The sequence below is a fragment of the Aulonocara sp. 'chitande type north' Nkhata Bay genome, linkage group LG7 (assembly GCF_057382095.1).
Source record: "Aulonocara sp. 'chitande type north' Nkhata Bay isolate Kocher_YH1m ecotype deep benthic linkage group LG7, A_spYH_male_GT1.1, whole genome shotgun sequence".
Classification (NCBI taxonomy): domain Eukaryota; kingdom Metazoa; phylum Chordata; class Actinopteri; order Cichliformes; family Cichlidae; genus Aulonocara; species Aulonocara sp. 'chitande type north' Nkhata Bay.
The window spans coordinates 49,400,368-49,423,115 of record NC_141350.1 but is presented as its reverse complement, the minus strand read 5'-3'; the positions used below and the strand labels follow the sequence as shown (position 1 = coordinate 49,423,115).

At 39.8% G+C, this 22,748-nt stretch overlaps 1 protein-coding gene across 1 annotated transcript in view; it reads left to right on the top strand.

Moving 5' to 3' along the window:
• Positions 1–17,862, top strand: part of hcn1 (hyperpolarization activated cyclic nucleotide-gated potassium channel 1) — a 70,398-nt gene extending 52,536 nt beyond the window's left edge. Inside the window, exons 7-8 of the mRNA XM_086301000.1 lie at positions 6,031–6,195; positions 14,534–17,862. Coding sequence (XP_086157126.1) covers positions 6,031–6,195; positions 14,534–15,612 — 1,244 coding nt within the window. The 3' untranslated portion in view covers positions 15,613–17,862. The remainder of the gene's footprint in view (positions 1–6,030; positions 6,196–14,533) is intronic.
• The last annotated feature ends 4,886 nt before the right edge of the window (positions 17,863–22,748 follow it).

Sequence of the window (22,748 nt, the reverse complement as noted above, 5' to 3'; positions counted from 1 at the left end):
AATTAAGTTATTGTAAATGTAGATTCTCATTAACCACTGTTGGATGTTAGTCAGCTTTCGCTGTTACGTAACCTCTCATCTGGTTGCTGGAGTGGGCCAAGGCGTGGATCAGGCATCCCTTAGGACACACAGAGGTCCCTCCCTCATCCTCACACACACACACACACACACACACACACACACACACACACACACACACACACACACACACACACACTTAGGCGCACATACATGAGCATGAACTCCTCTCACCCTATCTATATGTTCCCGCTGCATTCACTTGCCACGGTGTAAAATAAGGAGCAGTTTCCCAGTTCTGTCCTCTGCTGTGCTCTGCTTCTTCCTCTCTCTTTCTCTCGGCACGGTTCCCACTCCCCATCCAAAGCGTTCCAGATATCATTAATTTTTTAAATGTCAAATGTAATTTCATTGCACTTTGTTTACTCCGACAAAATCCGCAGGCAGACATTGTCGTATCTCTGAGAAAGCAAAGCAAAGTTTCCTATTTTAGAGGTTCTTGCATATTTTATCTCCTGAGTTCATCCCCACTATGGAAGGAGGCTGACGAGTCTAAGAATACCTTCACTTTGGTGTGTCTGTTCCATGCAGTTCACGTCTCAGAGGCGAGCCATGGAATGAAGCGAATCAAAAAAAAAAGAAAAGAAAAGAAAGAAATGCATCGACTTTTTTTTCCTCCCCTTGCTTGTTCAAAACACAGGAGTACTGACATACATCAGTTAGAAAAGATACCTGCTTCAGATATGTAGTTTCACATATGGGTGGCTTTAAACTCTGCATTAAGTAATGTGGTGATTTGCTGGAAGTGCATATGTGTCATATTCAGGCTTTGTATCCTCTGAGGCTGTAACTCAGAGACATTTTGCTCAGTGACACAGAGCAAGCAGATCATGTTTATGAAACTAAGGTGAAATGTCAGGATAACGCCTTTGGCCAACTAGGCTCTAATAAAAGGATGTTAATAGGATGTATTTTTTTTTCTACACCCTAGAGCCTAGCGTTGTGCTACAGTCAGCACAAACACCTAAGAAAATATTAATTTTCAAAAAAGAAAAAACATTAATTGAAAATTAAGAAAACAAATTAGGAAGCTGGAAACAGATTGTGATTAGCATTTTTAATTAATGATAATGCTACATAGTTGTGTGAGTAACCATTTGAGCTTTCGCCTAAAGTACAATAGAAATAAGTAGCAAATAGCAAACTGTTCAGTCAGTATTAAGATGAAGCAGTTCTTATGAAGACTGACCTCGTACGATCATCAGATTGCCCACCCACAAGTTTAGTTAGTATTTCAAAAAGATGGAGGGTTCACAGTGAACGATCAGCATCTAATATAAGCCTAATTATAAAAATGAAAATATTAATTAAGAAAATACACTAACATTTAATGAGTCATGTAATAAATTAAATTAGGGATGCACTGTAAATTGTTCACCCAATAAAAAGGGGTGAACAGCCCCACCAGAGCTGCTGCCTTCTGCCCTGTTGGTATTTTTATTTCGTATTTGTTTGGCATTAGCCTTGCGTTGGGAGCAGCTGGCTATGCCCGGCATCTCACTCTACCCCCTTTTCTCAGATGATTTACACTCCCCTTACAACCAGGCCAGATCGTGGCCAGAATGAAAAATCAGCGAGGGGGACTGAGACAGCTTCAGAGATGGAGAGAGCGAGTTACAAAACTGAGCCCAGACACAGGAAACTATTACCATAGTAATGAGTAGGACATCTTTGAGAACAGTAGGTCACAAAGCACCTCTGACAATGGTCAGTGACTCACCTGCATGCTAAAGAGATATCATAGTAATCACAGGTGAGCGTGGTGAATGAGCGTACACATTGGCGTCACACAGCTCTGTGAGGCCGAGGTACTAAAGAGACCACAGTGCAGGGACAATGACCGACAGGAGATTTAAATCCAGATTCGGCTTTAATGTCTTTAATGTCATATGAGACATTTCCACAGCACCCGCCGTAAGTAGAGACGAGGGAAGAAGAGCTCGTTGCCTCGAGTGTGTGACACAAAAAGTGTTGACAAATTATCCGCAATGCCCCAGGGTTCAACAGTGATGCTTTGTGACAAGGCAACAGACACGTGTCAAACCGCATCACTGGAAGTGTTAACAGGGCTCTAACTTACACACACACAAAAAACATACCTAGGAATGCCACGTGTGCACGCTGAGGCTCCAGAAAATGGTATTAAACTTACAACTGTGCTGTGGGGGGCTGAGGATGTTAATGGAGACAAAGTTTGTTCAGAAAAGACAGGCTCATGTGTGCCTAATGTCAAACAACATTTAAAAAACTATAGCAGCTTACACAATACTGTCAACATACTAGTATGGAAGTTTAGTATGAAGCCATGAGAAAAGAGAAAGAGAGATGGCAGATGAAAGCCAATCATAACTGATTTACATTGTGATGGAAAAGCTGAGAGGCAGAAAATGAAGAAATGGTAAATATTTATATAGCGCTTTACTAGTCCCTAAGGACCCCAAAGCGCTTTACATATCCAGTCATCCATCCATTCACACACTGGTGATGGCAAGCTACATTGTAGCCACAGCCTCCCTGGGGTGCACTGACAGAGGCGAAGCTGCCGGACACTGGCACCACCAGTAGGCAACGGGTGAAGTGTCTTGCCCAAGGACACAACGACCGAGACTGTCTGAGCCGGTGCTCGAACCAGCAACCTTCCAATTACAAGGCGAACTCCCAACTCTTGAGCCACGATCGCCCAAGAAGAAGAAGAGGTCTGAAGCAGGTTATGGTTTCACATAGCACACTCTGGGTCCAGGTGTCTCCAGCTGACTCCACCCACCTGCTGCAGTGTAGAAATAGAAAATGCAGACAGCTAAGCAGTGTCTTATCTGAGTAACTGTGTTTCTGGCCTGCATCTTAGCATAGATAAGTCACAGAAACCCAGAGCACTGTACATATGCATATGCACATATAATCAGAAACTCCTAAGTCCTCTTACAGATGTCCCTAACTGTACTTAGACATATGTTAGACATATGATGCTAGGCCAAAAAAAGAGCGTTACCTTTATACTGGAGGAGAAGCTACAGGTAACTAGACTCAGGTCAATTAAAAAAAAGAGGGAAAAAAAGCTCAGAACCAACTTTTTTTTTTTGTCCCGTTTGGCTCTTTTGCCATCAGAATTATTGTCTAAAGGTGAAGAAAGATGCCCAACGGATTTACTTTACCAAATGGACCAACCCAGCCTTGCCGTAATGGTCCATTTGATTCACCTTTTATTCTTTATTTTATTTTATTTTCACTTGCTAAATACGGGACAGACTTGACTGGGGAAAAGAAAGGGGAGAAAGAAAGAGGGAAAGAAAAACAGCGGGGAAGAGGGACGGGGATAAAGGGCAAAAAACAAAAACCAACAAAATAAGCAGACATAAAATACATAAATCAATCACCTGGATCACCTGTTGAGAAAGAAAAAAGAGAAAACAAGCAGAAGAAAAATAAACAACATCACGATGATATATGGGAATATAACAGTAAATACTAAATATTAAACATTATTGTGCAGCACGTAAGATCGACAGCGCACAGTGTGCTTTGAGGTAGGAGCCAAAAAGGGTGTAGTTTGTGTGTGTGAGCACCCGTGTGTACACCTGTGAGCATGGACGCGCTTGTATAAAAAGGTTCCTTCATGTAATGATCTGCTAGAGGGTGTGGGGAGCCACAGCCCCGTCCTCCAGGGCATGAAGCAGGTATGGAGGAGATCAAAAGTCCAGACATCCAGACGCCCCCAGAACACAAGAGACCAAGGAAGACCAACAGAGGGGCAGCCGCGCCACTGTCCCAGTAAGAGCTGAGGAGAGCCCCAGATGAGGGGTCACTCAGCAGCCGCGGAGCAGAAGCCAGGAGGGGTTGCAGTGACGTGCCCGTGAGCTCCGCCGGCAGCCAGCTGTGCCAGAGAGACCGAGCCCCAGGCCGAGAGGCCGAGGGCACCCCACCCCTGAAGTGGCCCGAGCGAGCCCCAGGCTCCAGGCCCCAACAAGCAGCTACCAGGAGTGAGCCGGTGTGTACCTGGACGCCCACCCCCGGACACAAAGAACCACCAACGCACCGATGTCTGAGGGCGTCTGCCACTGGCAGGGGAAGTGGTGGTGGGGGGAGATAGACCTCCAAACCTTGGAGTCCCAACATTTTTACAAGCTTTTGAATTTAGTGAAGACTCTATGATATCGTTCTCATTCAGTGCCATAGCAGGTCAAACTTTGGAGAGTATAAGTTATTTTCAGTTCGCCCACTCAGCTGATTAACTCACCTTTGTTTTTAACTGAGTCACTGGCTGCTACGTGTCAAGCATGCACATTAGTCTCTAGATGTCTCCAGTTTACTGGTATACCAGAGCGTTTTCTTAAAGATAAACCAACCACTCTTTGTACTTCACTCTACTTGTGTTTGTTTATCCCCTTGAACATGACGCAGGTTTTTCTCTCTGTGTGCGTCTGCTTGCATTAGTGGATGTACCAGTGAAAGTGAATCTTTTTCCATTAAAACAGCACTAACACCTTATTCGCACGCACAGCTTGAGAGTGTTGCTCACACATCTTGCACTCTCTGTGCTCTATTTTCATGACAGCTCCTGGCAGAGCCCAGAAAGATCACACCATAACAAGTTAACATTTAACGATTTAATGAAGATGGAAGTCGTGCAGTGGACTGGACAAATGTGGGTGTGGGTTCAGCGGTGTTAAAGATTCAGGGAAAGAAAATTAAGGGAAGGATTGTTCACATTCAACTTCTGGATGAGCTCAGACACTGTATATGTCAGATTTTACAGTCATATACACTGTTAAGCACTGTAAGCTTCCTGGTGGGTACCAAAAGCATCGGGTTGACTTCCTACTTCCAAATGGAAATTTAACCAAATACCCTGTACTGTGTACTTTTGACCCACTAATAATTAGAGAAAATCTGTTCTTGTATTTCAAAGCATTAAAGACGTATGCAGTACAATCAAGCTACCTGGGAAAAAGAAATAAATAGAAGCCCCAGCACGACATTCATGCCCATGATACGAACCTGTACACTCTGACCTCAGCTGCACCTTTGAGCATTCACAGTGCCTTCTCAGATGTCCATATACCCAATTTCATAGGCACTAATGGACCTCTGTATCAACAAAGATGTGTGCTAATAACAAGCTCCCTCTCCTCTTAAGTTCAGAGGATGTGGCATCCATCTTTTCAAAAAAAGTATTTCAAATTTCACTTCATCTGATCACAGAACAGTTTTACACTTCGCCTCAGTTTTGGCCCAGGAAAGACAGCAGTGTGTCTGGATCTGTTTCTTCTCCCAAGATGAAATGAGCTCATATTTTTTCACAAAAGACTAAAAATGTAGTGCATTTGTTGTCCGTGTTAACTGTAAATAAAATATGGGTGTATAAGTACTCTTTCCACACTGATGACAAGAACACAAAACAAGAAAAATGCTATAGCTACAGTATACTACTGCTAATAATAAAATGTAATTACTATTAATAATGATGATCTGAGTAATTTTAGTGTATATGGTACTCTTGTGTTTAATTTCACACATAAAGACAAGCATGCTGTGTTATCTAATGTGAAGAAGACTGCAAAGTTAATTATGATCCAATGCTGATGAATTCTTCTGTTCTAGTCACATCTTGTCATGTCAGTAAGAAATATTTCGGTCTCGTCCTCTTAACGCGGTGCATTGAGCCCGCCCTGTTTTTTCTTAATAAAGCTTGGTACTGCATCATATTATTGCACTATTATATCTCCGCAGCATGATGAATTATCTTAGCGTAATGCAAGTGACAGCACTGCTGATGGGCTTCACATTCTATTTGCATTCACATTAGCTTCTTCTCCTGTACCTTTTGTACTCAAGGCTCATTTATATGAGAATACTGTATGTACTGTAATTACTAGGATGATTCCTTCCTGTACATTTCACTCCTGTTACAGTTTCATCATGTGTCCTCTTTGTTTTCCTTTACCTGCCCTATAGAGATCTGTCTGCTCACCAAGGGCAGACGAACGGCGAGTGTGCGTGCAGACACCTATTGTCGACTCTTCTCCCTCTCTGTTGACCATTTCAATGAGGTGCTAGAAGAGTACCCAATGATGCGACGCGCTTTTGAAACGGTCGCCATTGACCGATTGGACCGCATTGGTAAGACCTACGAGCCTCATTTCTCTCTGATTGTTTGGATCTCTTGCCTGTCATAGTGCCTTGTTGTCTTGTCTTTATCAGTATTTGTTTGCCTTCTTTCCTCATAAAAGCATTGTGTCTGCCATCTTGTGCTGCATGACCTGTATGCTCTCTATTGATTTCTTTTTTTCTCGTGTCTCTTTCTTTACCTTAAAAAAAATATTACATATTAAAGAAAATTTTGATGTTACCAGCATTAATCCTTCTAAAGAAACAAAGTAGCGTTTTGTGGTTGGATTAACTGGAAGGCAGTGCATGTCGCTGTCCGGGAGGGAGTCAGGTCGCCCCCTCGTTGGTTTGGTGTTGACCCCCCCACTGGATGTCAGCGAGTGGATCGAAGCTAACCTCACATGCATGTGTGTCTGGCCCTCTTTCCACTCATCTGCACTCCTGGGTATGAGCAGCACCCCGCCCCATGTTAGAGTTCTCAAAATCCCCATAAAAAGAAACAAAGAGCTGGGTCAGGTAACAAGAGAGCCCCCACATTCACCGGGTCCAGTCGAGGACCTTGTGGAGCTTAATTCAGTCATCACATTATTTTTACTGTCTAGTAGAGAAATGTTTCAAGAGAAATTCAATCATGACAGATGATAGTTCAATACGTGATCACAATTCAGACACAGAGTCTTGTTAAAAAAAGGGGCACATGTATGTAACGCAAACAGGGCAGTAATTGGTTGCACTGATCCTAATGTCGCACATTCTCCAACTTCGTTAAGTTCTTACGTCTGCTCTAACATTTTCTATAAGATTCCATTATGAATGACTTGAAAGTAATAACTCAGCATGCTTCATGTATAAGTTAGGCACACTGTTACATTACTTTCCACTTGTGTCACAGTGGAGCAGGAAAGATATTTAACGAATATACTGCAGATTATTTTACTATACTTTTTATACGATGTGGTATCTATGTAGTCTGATCCAACCGCTGGGCTGGGTAATCTCATTAGTTACTCTAAGAATATCTGAATTAATGTAGTGATCTTGTTATCCAATGTCTATCTAGGTAGAAGAATTTCAATTTTACTGCACTGTAAAGTCTCTAAAGCCTAGCAGGAATGTTCTTACTCCTTATATAATGCTCTAGGATTATCAAGCTAGAAATGACATGATATCTAGACAGTAATATCTCTGAAGAGTACAATTCTATTTTCTTTAAAAACACAATGCATTTAGAGCTTTTCCAGCATGTGCTAGGTTTGCCCACAGATTTAATCAGGGCACCATACACCTTTTTTCAACGCAGCCATTTTGACGTTACGCAGTAGGTAAACACAGGTGTTTCTCATCACTATAATTAAGGCTTGCACATAAATACCACAGAACCCTAATTAATGTCACTAGAAACACCTGTATTTGAATACTATGGTGTGTCTAAATGACTGCTCTGAAAAGAAGGTGGTTTATTAAGTTAATTAATCAGGTGCAGCCTATTTGTCAAAAAAAACCTGGGCGATGTTCCCCATATGAAGACTGTTAAATGTTTTACCTTTTTGAAGCAACACTGCTTCTTTGCTTTTATTGTACCACATATGCAAAAAAAACAAAAAAAAAGCCAAATCCTCTCACTCTGTATCTCTACTGGCTCTACTAATAAAGCCACCTTCTTGTCTTGTCCAATTTTTTTATGTCTGTGGATCGATTACTAAAAGAGGCCGTAATGTTGTTAGTGATTTGTTTAACGTGGAAACAGTTTCACCTAAAAACAGGGGGAAAAAGTAACTAAATAAAAATTCTTGAATTTGCAACTTCACAGTTTTCCTGTGTTGTCTCATGTTAGTTTTGCAGTAACTACATTTCTGTCAGATATTGCTGTTTTTTCCTTGTCATGTCTTTCTATCTGTGGTTTAGTTTTGCCTGAGACAGGCACATTAATAATTGCAAATTGCTTTGTAACCCAAATGTTGACTCAAAATTGGAATCCCGTAGTGTTGAAATCAATCAAACTCCAACAAGTGATGTATCTCATCGTCATGGCACGTGCTCCTCAGAATTATGTTCATATTCAACTATAAGCTGGTGGGTGGGCAGAGGGGGTAATGTTGACTGATGACTGGATTATTCTAAAATTCCTGACAAAACACACAACACACGTGTGTCAAAAAGAAGATCGACTATCGTTTTGAAGTTTTGAGTTTAGCATTTTGTTTTTTTCCATTTGTAGTTAGTTAAACTTAGAGATCACAAGCAAGACGTAGATGTGACTGTGAACTTGAAAGCACTGCACCCCCATACTATGGATATCACAGTACCAGAAATTTAGTAGCTGGCACCAATACCAATAGAATTACGCGATTCTAGGTATTCAGTTTGATTAAGAAAAAGAGAAATTACCCAGTGTACATAAACACAAGCTGCTTTATGAAAAAAAATTAATACGACAAGAATGTTAGCTCTGTAAATAAAAGCAACAGTGGAGAACAGAACAGAGACTGAAATGTGAGGATGGTTGCTGAGCAGCCTTTGAGGTATGGTGTTAGTTAGGGGGTTGTGTGTTATCTTGAGCACTTTAGGTAATGTTATGTTTATGGATTTTACATCAGACAAGGGGCTGTATTTCTATCCAGTCAGCCCTCAACAGAAAGACTTTACATTACCCTGCTCCCTGCAATAAAGCACTAATAACCAATTGTGATTCAGTTGTATATGAGCATAATTTGCAGGAGACAAAGTTGTGTTATTTTGACTACCATATTTTTTCAAAAGTCTTACAGTCTTCTTTGATAAAATGTGTTAATTTTGCATTGCTGAGGCTTTCACGACATACTGAGTGCCCTTTGACCTCAATAAGGCCTAATTTACATTTGCCCTTTTTATAATAACTACCAATAACTAAATGTTGGAAACTCAAAGTTAACCACTCTGACTGACACCTCTCAGAGTGATATAGATTCGATCCATCCTTTCAGACTAGCCATGAAGGGGGTTTTGTCTCATACGAGGGAAGACACTTTGTCATGATCTGTGCTGGTTGTATCGTTTCTATATCTGAACTGCATTTGGTTACATGCCTGTCTTGCTCTAAAAAGGAAAGAAAAAGAAGTAACCATGCTTTGAAACCAATAACGTGTTGTACATTTGACATTATCTTTTATCTATCTAAAAATTATTTGACCAGGAGTCCGTCTTGAGACGAGCTCATCTCGTTTTCAAGAGTGTCCTGGCCGACGAGTAGGCAACAGGTAAACACTTTATTCCAATTCCAGTATTCGAACAGGAGCAAACTGACCTATTAAAGCTTGCTAAATGGATCCAGTCTCAAATTCATCCTCCAAGAACTTTTACTCAAAGTCACATTGACTGTTTAACTCCAGCATCAGTGACACATAACTCAATTCACCCACACTAAAGCTGAAAACCTTTTGATGAAACGCATCATGTCAATGTCAGTAAATAAGACAATCAAGGAAACAAAAGATATCATATTCAGCGTTACATGTCATCTTTGATTTGCAACAGATTTTTCGCAGAATAATCAACTGGATTATTAACTCAGCTCAGACATTTTTAATAAATCTTTGAATGCTTCGTTCAAAGTGTATTCACAAATGAAATCATGTCTGCCGATTAGTAAAACCTTTACTAATGCAATGGCACATACAATCTTTGTTACATGCCGAGATCCCATTTCATTATTTATTCATATATCATCGACAGAAAAGATTTGTTTCTGATTGTCTGGCTTGAAGTATGTGGGTTTTTAATAATTTTCAAAACTGACACTGATCATAAGAAAGTCAGTGTTATCTTTTGGCTTAAACTTTAAAACATGTTACTTTCTAAAATCAAAGACGTTTCTTTTTCACAGAGGGCAGCTGCGAAATAGTCCACAATGGTCCTGTTGTAAATCCATTAAGCCACTTTACAGTCTTCTTTGACCAATATTCAGGCCTGTAAATATAAGTATGTAATATAACATAGTAATGCAATCCATTTGTGTATAACCTTAAAGTTATGCATGACATTTTTAAATACATCCGGGTGGTAGCTAGTAACAACAACCAAAATTTACAATGAGCCTTGCACTTGTACCGAAAAATAATGAATACTAATCTTGCAACTGCAGTTTCTGTCTGTATGTTGGTATTGGATTTGTTGGTCCACATTTTCTGCAGGAATTCTGCATTCCCCTGCCTCTGGCTTGGCAAATGATTAAAATAACTGGGGAAAGATTTATATCCTAGCGTAAAAAATTAGCTTAACTAGTGACAATGCTAACAACAGCTGCCACTTCTTGCCACCACTTGGGTTCCGCCCACAAAACATGTCATCAACTTTTGTAAACACTTGAAATGTCTATCCGGTCTTTAAGTGATGACGTGTGAACCCTGTTTCCGGGTCCAGACTACTCTGCGTTTATTAAGGCTGTTGTGTTTTTAACATGTTTTGATGCTTTGTATCTTGTTCTCTTTAATCTGAACAAGCCCCTAAAAAAGGCAGTGATCACTGCCGGCCTCTTGGTTTTTATTATCACTGTTCATTTTAAAGCTCGCTTTTTAAAACCTGCCCATGCAGCAGTAAATTAATCACTAACCTTGTATTGTGGGTCAGTTATCTCAGTTGTTCTCCATTCTCCAGCTTCATTGTGCTAATATGTTTATATTATGCTAACCACAGCTGTGCAGCTAGCCATCACATAGCACATCATTATATACCAGCTAGCCCAACTTCAGTAACCCCACAAACATCAGTAATATTTAGTTTCATGTCTTCATTTATTTCGGAAGTGATAGCAGAGCTGTACATTTGAATTTTTCAGAAATCCCTCAGTCAAAACATAGTATATTATGTTTACGTGGAAACTAGCGAGCTAACTTCCCGCTAACTTCTAACTCCATTAAATGTCATAAATTCTGTTTTCATGGATGTCTGGATGTTAAACTTAATTGTTACACCTGGTAGAGCAGCCACATTGATCATTTTATTTCAGATAAAAGAATTTAGACAGTTTTTAACTCTCAGTGATGCCACGGTGTTCCTTTGACTTTGGGACCTAAAGCGGAGTTTGGACCTGGAAACGGCTAATGACGTCAGGCTAAAAGACCGGGTATAAGACAATAAATTTTATACTAGTTTTCAGTCGCTGTAAAAGGCCAAATCCCACTAACATAAAATTCATAGAATGTTAGCTGTAGACCCTTTCTTAGCTTTTGTCATTTGATATTTGAGCTCCTGCTGACCACCAAAGTCTGCTAGAATATATAGTTTGTAGTATGCACATTTTATTATTTAACATTTTATAGGCAAAATTTGGTTTCTTATAGATATAACAAAACAAATTATAATTAGTAAAGAGAAAAAAAAGTGAACTGGTACAGCAAAATCTGTATTTTTTCTTATTTCAATTGTGACATATAATAAATTCCATATTTCCAAAACTAAAATAAAGGCTTTTCTAGCATATGTAAGTCATTTTTGTAACTGTTAGCTGAAGCTAACTGTTTAGCTGTTCATTGAGGACTATCTCATGTGTGCCCTCTTGGTTTCAGTGTAATGGCATTACAGGAAGTACATCAAGTGAATGAGTTCCCTGTAGATTGACTCAACACAGTAATTTTTTCACACATAGATATCTATCTGTAAAAACATGAATGCATCTGGAGTTATCTTTCAAAGATATGCATTTTTTAATACAGTCTTCATTGTCTATTATATATGATGTCTGTAAACATTATATTGTGTTCTGTGTTTTGTTTTTTATTGGTTGATGTTTGTTGGCTATCAAGCTGTTTTATGTTTAGTGTATTGAATGTAAATAGTGGGAATTGGGGACTTATCTGATATTTTTACTATTATCTATTTTAATTTTGTCAAAGCTGAGTGGTTTTTACTTTTACTTTTTATTTTTTCTTTAAAGCATATTGTTTCCAAAGCCTTTCTATTCAAGTTTAGAAATGGGCTACTGTTCTAGTAGTAATATGCCCAAAGTGCCTTGCTGAAACAGAAAGGGAGAAATGGATTCCTACCAAGTTGTATTTATTAGCCCGGAAAGTATTAGTGGAAAATATACACAATATGTCAGGTTTTGCCGAGCTTATACAATATGTCTGCCTCTCAATCCTCTCAATGTATTTGTTTTTTGGGGTAAGTTTAATTCTGTGATCAAAGCGAGACAGTAATTCTGTAAATGTGCAACATGAAGTAAATAAAGTTATTTAGGTACAAATAAAGAGTGTAAATAATATATAAGCTGAACGAACTATTGATGCAATGTAGATTCAGCCTGGTCTGGGCAGCTGAACCAAGTTAGCTCACAACAAATGTTTATTGTTAAAATTTTCATCATTCTGCATACCTACAAATTGTATTATTCAATAGGATCAACTGTAAAGCAAATATATGAATGTATGGGAATTTCACGTGCTGTAGCCATGATGCACCATGGAAAATAACAGCTCCCCACGTAATGAACGGAAATCATTTGTTTCTAACAAAATAACCTAAATGTTGCTGCATATGTGTAGCTCAAAATGCTATATTGGCATTTTTTGAAACTGTCTGTATGACAGATATAATAAAATGAAAGTAAGTGCTTTTAGCTTGTATAGTATCAATATGCAGTAAACATACTGTACAGTAAACTAAGTTTGCCTGACTTTAACTCTATTTAACTGTGCACAAAACACTGATAATGAGATACTTTTCTTTTCAGAGGTATACAGAAGAATCCCTGTTTCCCTGAAACCCAGTTATTGCCCCTGTCTCTAACTTGTTGGTGTGTTCAGATGTTTCTGTCAGAGTGACAAGCACACCAAACAATGAACATGTGTTGTCCTTCCAATCTACAGAGTTTAATCCTGTCACCTTTAAATATGCAATGAAAACAGACGTGTAAGTTAACGATAGTCTTATAATTAGTGTGTGGTGCTTGTTTTAGCTACCCGACCCTGTAGAGATTGCTGCAGTCGAGGAGAAAAACATCAAACTGAGGGCTTTATCCTGAGAAAAATGCATTAAAATATTACAGCAATCTATTTTCAGCTGCTACAGCAGCAAAAGTCCTGTCTTATAGTTGAATGCATGACTTACCAGCAGCCTTGAGAGGTGAAAGCCATCCAGCATATGCTGCCAAATGGTGAACTCAGTGGAAAAATCTTCTGCCAGTCAAGGACAGGGCTGAATGATTGATTGACTGTGGCTAAAGCCCTGAGCACACTAAAAGTCCACTTTGTCTTCTTTACCGGCAATGCGTTGCTGCTTGTCACGATCAGTAGTAATGACAGGAAACACTTCCCATGAAGACGTTTGGACACTATCACTCAAAGTAAATATGTTTATTAGGTCTTTAGATTTGGCAATTCCTTCTAAGACAGGCTCGTTTGAAGATGTCTTTATATGCCCATTTACAACAGCTTCTTCTTTTTACTCAAACTCCCAAAGCCACAAAAGTGGCTGGTGTTTAAAAAGCCATCTGCCAAGCCTTTTATTATTACGGTTCAAGACCTGTGACATGCTAGGAAAGACTTTCATGTGGGCTCAAAATGCCCTTTATAGTGCATATGACTGGAGTACTTTTTAAAAGCAGTTTGTTTACAGTATTAAAGGAATACTGTGTTTTGTTTAAATATGCAGACAAACTGCTTTGCACTAGTCAATATAAAATATAACTTGAAGAGAATCCCATTCATTGTGTGGTTAGATGATTAATATTAAGTTAGATTTTATACATTATGTATATGATACATAATGTATAAAATAAGATATATTCTCTTCTTATTTGACTTTGTTTCCACACTATAGATGTTACGCAGAATGCCCTTGTGATGTGTTATGGCTTTGATGTCAATGTGACCATGTAGCTAGACCGTGGCTTTAAATTAAGCCTTAGACCCTTTTCTTCTAAAATATCTAAAATCAGTCATGTCATGTGTGGGTACAACTCATCAGTATTCTTCTGTGTTTCACTGCCACTTCACAGTCTGTGCTATCAAGTCACACTTTCAGTAATCTTTGTCTCCTTACGTGTCCTTCACCCCTTCAAACTGTATATTTCCCACAGTCATTTCCATTTAATGTCTTTCAAAGGTTTATTCACTGTAACAGCCTTTAGTGAATGTGTAAAGATGCAGTTTGTGTGGTTAAAAGTAGCCCATTTATGAATGAATGTGGAATGAATACAGTGAAATGCCTCTGTTAAAGAATTGGCCTTGATCAAAGGAAGAAGCTAATGTGTGATTAAAACCCACAAGCTGCGTCTTTACTGACCCGTATCCTGTTTATTCCTGTGGTGCAGTATAGTTTATCCAAAGTTTACCGTGGCTGTGTGTATTCACGTGTCCTGACTGCACCCCAACAGGGAAGAAGAACTCGTTGCTGCTGCAGAAGTTCCAGAAGGATCTGAACGCCGGGGTTTTCAACACACAGGAGAACGAGCTGCTGAAGCAGATTATCCGTCAGGACAGGGAGATGGTAATGATGGTGGACCGCAAGCAGTCGGTAACCGGGATGAACTCAACACCAATGTCAGGAAATTCCATTATTAACTCACCAGCCCAGCCGCCCTTCTCCACTGCTTTTGGCACCACTCAGCTGCAGCAGTCCTCTGTACCCCTGACCTACAGCGCTTCAGCTATTGCTAATGCCTCCGCTGCCCGCATGATGCCAGCCGCTGCCGTTGCTGCTGCTGCAGCACAGGGGCTTTACCAAACTCAAAGTGGCACCCTAAATTTGTCACAGACCCCACTACAGCAAGGCACAATCATGTCTCCCTGCTCCTTCACAGCTGCCATGTGTAGCCCGCCTGTGCAGACCCCTTTGGCTAACCGGAGCTTCCAGTATGGCTCCCCCACAGCCTCCCAGCTGTCCCTTATCCAGCAACCCATTCCCCAGCCATCTCTGTCTACGCAACAGCTTGCTCAGCAGCCTGCTGCGCCAACTGCAGCCACATCCTCTGCAGCGCAGCAACAGCAGCAGCAGGCGTCACCTCAGCAGCAGCAGGTCCCTTCACCTCAGCGGGGGGACATCCACAAGAGCACGCAGGCTCTACAATCAGGCAGCTTGAGTCGAGACATCCGACACTTATCAGCCTCCCAACCATCACTACCACATGACACATCTCTGGGGCCCAGAGTGCATCCCACCTCAGGAGACTCCCTGGCCTCCATCGTGCCACCCACAGCAGCGGTGATCCAGGGAATGAATCTACAGAGTGGCATCCGCACCACTGTGCCCCAGCGGGTCAATTTATTCCGCCAGATGTCGTCAGGAGCCTTGCCTCCCGTGCGCTCAGCTGCAGCAGCGGCAGCTGCAGCAGCAGTGGCAGCAGCGTCCTCATCCTCAACCCAGCACAGGGATTCTCCCGGATCTAGAAGAGATTCAGTGCTCAGCAGTACAGAAACTGAGCAAGACAAAATGCGTTTTGCATCAAATTTATGATCCCATTTTACCCTCCCTCTCTTTTTTTAAACAGAAATATGTTTCAAATCATTTTTAATGGAGCTAGAACAAAAGAGGTCAAAATGAGGAACTTTGGCATTGTTTTCTTTCTCTCCAATTTTCTTCTAAAGTAACCTCATAGAAATGCTGTATATATAACCCATGTATTATATTTTAGACAATTTTGTCTCCCTAAACTTAAGAATGTATATTATACAGATACACGCCCTTTCTTTGATCATATCTATATATACATATATAGATGTGTATATATAGATGTGAAAGCGTGTGTGCACGTGTGTGCACGGGGATGTGTGTGTTTGTGTGCATGGGACCATGTCAAAAAAAACACCAACAACATTGGCAATGGCAATTTCAATCTGTAGTATAAACATGAGTCTTCCTTTCTGAGAAATGTAAAAAATTATATATCTATATCTATAGATATATATAGATATATATATATAAATTAAGTTTTTTTATTTTTCATTGAATTTTTTTGTTTGTTTTTGCTCTTGATTTTTTTAAAAAACTTGTTTGCATTGTGGACTCTCACAATGACTTTTTCATTTTCTACTAAAAGAAGAGCAAACTTATCTTCTCCTATTAAGCAGCTTTAGCACCACTGTGGAAGAATAAATGCAAATAATGCCGACCAATAATCTTAACAAGCACACAATCGGTCTCAAACCATTTTCCTGGAAACTCACCTAAGAACAAAATAACAATACTGTAACTATTCCGTTGCTGTCTGCGATGAAAAATACAGTCTGATAAACCACTACATCCCCACAGAGGCGCACACACACACAAACCATGGCAGTGTTATGGGTCCAAAGGGAATAGATATTAGAAATGCTGCTTTCTTTGTTTATTTTGGAGGAAAATGAAGTGTGTGCACAGATATGGATGGATGTTATTGTTTTCTATTTCTGATTTCTGATGGCTGAGATGTTACTTAATGTTGCTTAAAACTTCTGTGTATATTTATAGTATTTATAAACTAAAGATTATCACCATTATGCAATAGACTGTGACATAAAAATTAACTATATGTGTCCTGTAAATAGTTTTGTAGATCTAGTATTTACAGATACTGTGTGGTGCATTCTCTATCATAACAATGTCTTACTTCTATCAGGAACCTGGATATCATTTATGAGAGATAAACAAACCTTAATGCAATAGCTAGCACTACTTGATTGAAGGACATTTATAAATCTTATCTTCTCTCTTTCTGTCTCTCTGTATACTACCCTTAGTCCTAGCGTAGTTTCTGATTTAACATCGAGTGGACATACAGTATTTACCTACAATACACAACTTCGTTTCAGTGTCATCCTATTAAAAGCAAATGCTTCTTTTCTATAACGTAACTCCAAAGTACTGCCAGGGATTATTTACCACACAGCTGGTATGAACATGTATGGCTTAGGTGTGAAAATTAGACTTTCTTTTTCCTTTATTACCCATTATATTTCCTTTTCTTTTATATATAAACCACAATTTAGATTTTGAGCTAACCAGCTCCTGGTGTACATTTGTACTGTACTGCTGTCATATCAGTTGAAGCACAACATTTCTAGTACCTATGTTTTAGTTTCAAGACATCAAGTATTCAGTCACTCAGTTGTGCAGGAGGACATTTACACTGAAAGCTGTTTATAAACCGCTGTTAGTGACAGAAAAAACAAAATGCTGGTTTGCATTAAGGTTTCTGTCTCATGTAAATCCAGTATGTGGGCTTAGCTACTCTAAACTGACCAGGACTTTGAGGCATGGACGCAAGGTCGAGCAAGCAATATTTTAATATCTGTCAAAGGGAATATTTTGAATATTTAAATCTACACGAAATCTCAGGACGACCAGTCGTTTTCCTGCTTATAGAAGACGGCCGTGCTTATGCGGTCTTCTTGATCAAACGTCTCGGCCATGCAGAATTTCTACTCAGAGTCAGAGTCACCATGGCACCCGTGTCCCATCAGGTTAAAGTGACTAAGCCCTCACAGCAACCATGTTAAAAGATGGCTCTTCACTACAGGTTGTGCCGATAGTGTACCAATACAGTCAACCCCATCACGAAAGCATGCGCTGTCACAAATACTTAAAAAGATACTATCTCAAAAATGTTGACGTTAAATGTAATGTTAGATTATGTTTTTGTTCATTGTCTGTCTGCCTAGATGTTATCTGTGTGTGAACAGAAGCATTGACTTTTCACATGGACATTCTAAAGTATTTGTGCCTAAACTATAGCCATGTTCCATCCTTTGTTATGAGTGTGAGCTTGGTGCATATTGGGGTGGGTGGGACGGGGTGGGGTGTGGTCCGGGGCACTTCTGCACACTACTACGCAATCATCCTTACTATACTCTATGTGTTCTATGTCTCAGTGTTTTTAGACGAGAAAGGAGTAAGCAATGAAGATGGCCAAATGTCTCCGTTTATCCAATTGGTATCTTTACTTCCGGTACGAACTTTTAGAGGCAGGTGTTTCTAACATTCTAAGTCAAGCTATATAGATATTCAGTGAGGTTTATGTACAGTTTAAAAATAAATAAATAGAGAAGAAGTGCAATCTTTAGACTTGCAGTGACACCAGTGAGACATTGTACAAATTTGAGCACCTTTATACCACTGACGTTTGGGTTGAATATCGACGCGTGGAAGGAAACTGGCCAAAGCAAAACATTTTAAGTCATTGTCTTTGTTTTGAATTGCACTTTCTGACTTACTAATAACAACATGTAGATTCTTTCAGCTAGGTTAGATGTCGCAGTGAGGGAGCAATATCTCCGGGTATTTGGGTGGAGATGTTCTATTTACAACGAAGAGCGCTTAATCGTGAATACGCCATAGTGTATAGGAACTAGTTCACAGTCGAGATGGACAGCGGCACTGTTGGTTTGTGCTGTTTTTGATACTTGCCTTTGGAGGGAGAGCTTCCCAACTATGTGCTTTTTTTTCACTATACCAATCGCAACTAACATACTGGAATGGGCATTAATGGTGATGTATAACACAAACTAATGAGCTTACATATTAGCAGTATAGAGACTCTCAACAAACCAGCACATATATTTGTATATTTTTGTTTCTTGTTTTGTTGGTTTGGAGAAGAAAAAAAACAAGAGATGCAAAAAGAACTGACAATGCCCAGAGAGGACGAGCCAAATCTTTGATTTGGTTTTGACGACCACAGGTTTCATATGTTTACTGATGATATGCGTAGTGGAAGGAGGGGCGGGAGCGACGGTGAGCTGCTCGGTCCTCTTAAACCCCACTCACATGATCACTGTTCAGCTCATTCATGTAATCCAAGGCTTAGAGTAAAAAGAACTGTCAGTTGGTTACTTAATACGGACGAAAGAAAGATAAATGTAAACTTTCTTACAAGAATATGCAGACAAACAGTGTTTGTCAAAAAATCTTTTTGATTTTTTTTTTTTTGTTTATTTTGTTTGTAAATAATAAACCTTGAAAATATAGAAAATAAACAACATATTGTCATTTAAACTGAGTGCGTGTCGTTGTGTTTTCACAGCGATTGAGCTTTTGCCCATTCGCAGGTTTTAACAAGTGTTAGATAATGTGGAAAATGGAGAAATATTCAGAAGGGATGAAGCAGTGATGGAGAGGCTCTGAGAGCATCAGGGAATACATTTCTGTCAACACATTTTGTGTCATTACCAACAAATAAAACTACTGGTCATCTAATCATAATACAAAGGTAGATTTCTCAGTATCTATTCATAGGGGAAGAGTTACTAAATACATGCTCATGTAAGATGGGATTTATTAGTTCCACATTATTACAGCAGCAGACTGGACAGAGCAGGAATAAGCAGATGCAGCATGTGTCTGTAAAGTGTTTAATGCAGGCTAAATAACATTTTATTAAAACTGTAGTATATCTAGTAGAACAAACAAAAGCTAATCTGCAGTGATCCTGGTATTTAATGAATTATTTTTCTCTGTTTTAGAGCAATAACCTATCCATTCGTCGACTTACTTCCACTTATCCAGTTCAGGGTCACGGTAACAGGGGATGTGCAGTGAGTTTTTACCAAGGGGTTGCATGAAAAACTGGGTCTTCTATGGAGGATCACATCAATAAACTTACAAAAGATACAATTCTAATTGAGCAGAATTGAGTTTAGCTTGTTTGGCCGCCGTCTACAACAGTCCCACACACAAGTTTAATTGAGCTGATTTGTTTAGTTCCAAATCACGACAGCTCCCTGAAGGCGCTTCTCATGTAATCTCCAAGACCACCACTGCTGCTGAAGTCAGTCATTGTCAGTATGCATGTTTAAATAGCTCGTGCTGTCACTGTGGACAAATGTGTAAACAGAACAATACCTGGGGCACTATCCAAGAACAGGTGGTATAAACTTATGATTATGGGAGCCGAGTTGTTGTCACTGTCAAACACAAAGAGACAAACAAGTGCGCACTCTCCGAACCACACCGTGGGCCAAATAACATGACATGACTTTTCAATTAAGAAATAAGAAGACTACACCCATGACAACAACACGTGTCCTATTTACATCAGACTCAATATGAGGACCAAATTCCATAACAATTTTCTTATTTATTTATTTGCCTTATAGGTTAGCTGCAGCACAAAGCAGGAAGATTAACATGAAGGGTGCAAATAAGTCAGGCATCAAACCAGGGACTGACTAGTTGATGGTATGGCGTGCCCCTCATCACTTACTCACAGGTCATGCTCTGAATCTCCTATCTGCAAACACTGGTCTCAGCATTGTTGTGTTTTGAAAGCGGCATGGGATTTGAGGAGTTGCTCAGAAGGATTCATGAATGACACGAGCTGCTTAATCCCACCCCTGAGGAGGAGAAGGGGGAAGAGAAGGAAACACAACAGGGCGAGTGACATCCATATAAATGACAGATGCCCGTAGTTTCAGCATTACACGGGGAGAACATGTGCCTTAACCTTGGTATGACCGTGACTTGATTGAATTTATTTACAGGGGAATTAAATATCAAAGTCTTTGGTTTAACCAATAGCAAGCGAGTCCACGGCCATGTCAGTTAAACTACATTATTAAACTCTACCAAGGGCACAACAGCATGAAGCACAGAGTGCTGTAGCGAACAGCCTGACTGAGTCCCCGACAGATATTAAGCTCAACCAGTGCTGTCCTGTTTTCATACAGAATATAATGCAAAGGAGCTGCATAATGCTTGGGGTCATTTAGAGATGCTTTTTAGATTACTTTGTATGCTGTCTGCATCACATCTATCGGAGTAGACGCTCACAACAGCTACAATGATGATGGTTTGGAGTTTGGAGCAGTTTGGAGTACGCTGCTGGAAATTTTAAAAACAATGACAATGACCCCATCATTTTCCACAATTCACTGCAAAATGACCCTCTGATTCCCGAAGTACACATGACTAAAAAAAAACAAAGTGACCCAATATTTATGGGAACGAAGTTAAGAAATGTCAGCTTTGACTCTGTATGATGTCGCTAGTCTCAACTTACGTACCTGTCAAGTACAAACTGTGGAGCTAGTCAGCATCTCAGTACATGTTTGTTTAAGTATGGCCATGCTGTGTCTTCTTATGTTGACATTCTGATTGCTATGTTTGCGCATGCCGCCATGCAAAGGTCAAATATGTGTTTTTGCCATCCAGGCGAATGCTGAGCATGCCTTCACAGAAGTCAGAATAAACAAACAAAAAAGAGGGGACAGCGCCGGTGAAGAGCGGTTCAAAGTCACCGCAGAACGGTCATCGCTGTCCTGTGGTCTACCCTTTCTTTCACATCTGATATTTCTCCTGTGTTCTGAGCGGGGCTCATTTCGCTCAGTCAGCCCGTGTATGTCTGTGTGTATGTTTGTGCTTACTCAGTATTTGTGCAAGCACTGATTAGATGCACAGTGTTCTGGACTGCTGGATGAAAGCTTCCTGGGAGCCAAAACAGTGGACACGATTGGAATGCAAGTGCTGCCCTGCTGCTGTTTTGTCTCTGTTTGCATCTGCTATTTAGCTACAGATTACACACACACACACACCAGATGGTCGCTTTATTTTAATTGTAATTGCTTTTATTTTTTTTCTTCTTATTATTTATAACCATGAATTTAAAGTAGCTGTGCAGCAAAACTACATGACCTGCATAATATTACGGGACCAATTTGGTGCCATATTCTCCAGCAAAACTGAGGAACTGGACTCACCACTCTGCTGTCCCGGTGTCCAGGTTTGACCTCAAATTCTGATTCTAGGTTATTACACAGAAACAATCATACATTTCCAGCTAATTATCACTCTTCTTAAAGATTGTTTTAGTAGCTTGTTTACATGGACCTAGATAGAAACAGCTATTTTATTATTTTATTCTATTTTGCATTTTTCAGCCCTGATTCAAGGTTATTACACAAAGACTACCACGTATGGCTCTAGGTAATAAGCCAAAACATTAGCCATGGTATTTGTTTCAATTGCTAGCCTGTTGTTAACTAGTTGCATATGTTTCATGTTACTCAGTTTTAACCACTTTTGATGCAAGTAATTACTTGGATTACTTTGTTAACTAAGTGGTAATAACTTTCCATATCATCACATTCTTGTTTCCATCCATTATTACCAAGCTGTAATAGAAATTACTACTGCTTTTGTTTTGGCCTCATAGAAAGAATCCACACAAACACACACACACTAATTTTCATATCTTAGTGATGGCATCTGATTGACATGAAGCTTACCCTAGTGGCTTACCCTGGGCCCTAACCATCAAAAATGAATGTATAGTCCTAACCCTCAGCCTAAACCTAACCATAACCTAATAGTAACTCTGACACTAAAGCCACATTTTAAGCCTTCAGACTCATGGGAACAGGCATTTTGTCCCCATGAGTGATGATGGTCAACACAAGTACAGGGAGTGCAGAATTATTAGGCAAATGAGTATTTTGTCCACATCATCCTCTTCATGCATGTTGTCTTACTCCAAGCTGTATAGGCTCGAAAGCCTACTACCAATTAAGCATATTAGGTGATGTGCATCTCTGTAATGAGAAGGGGTGTGGTCTAATGACATCAACACCCTATATCAGGTGTGCATAATTATTAGGCAACGTCCTTTCCTTTGGCAAAAT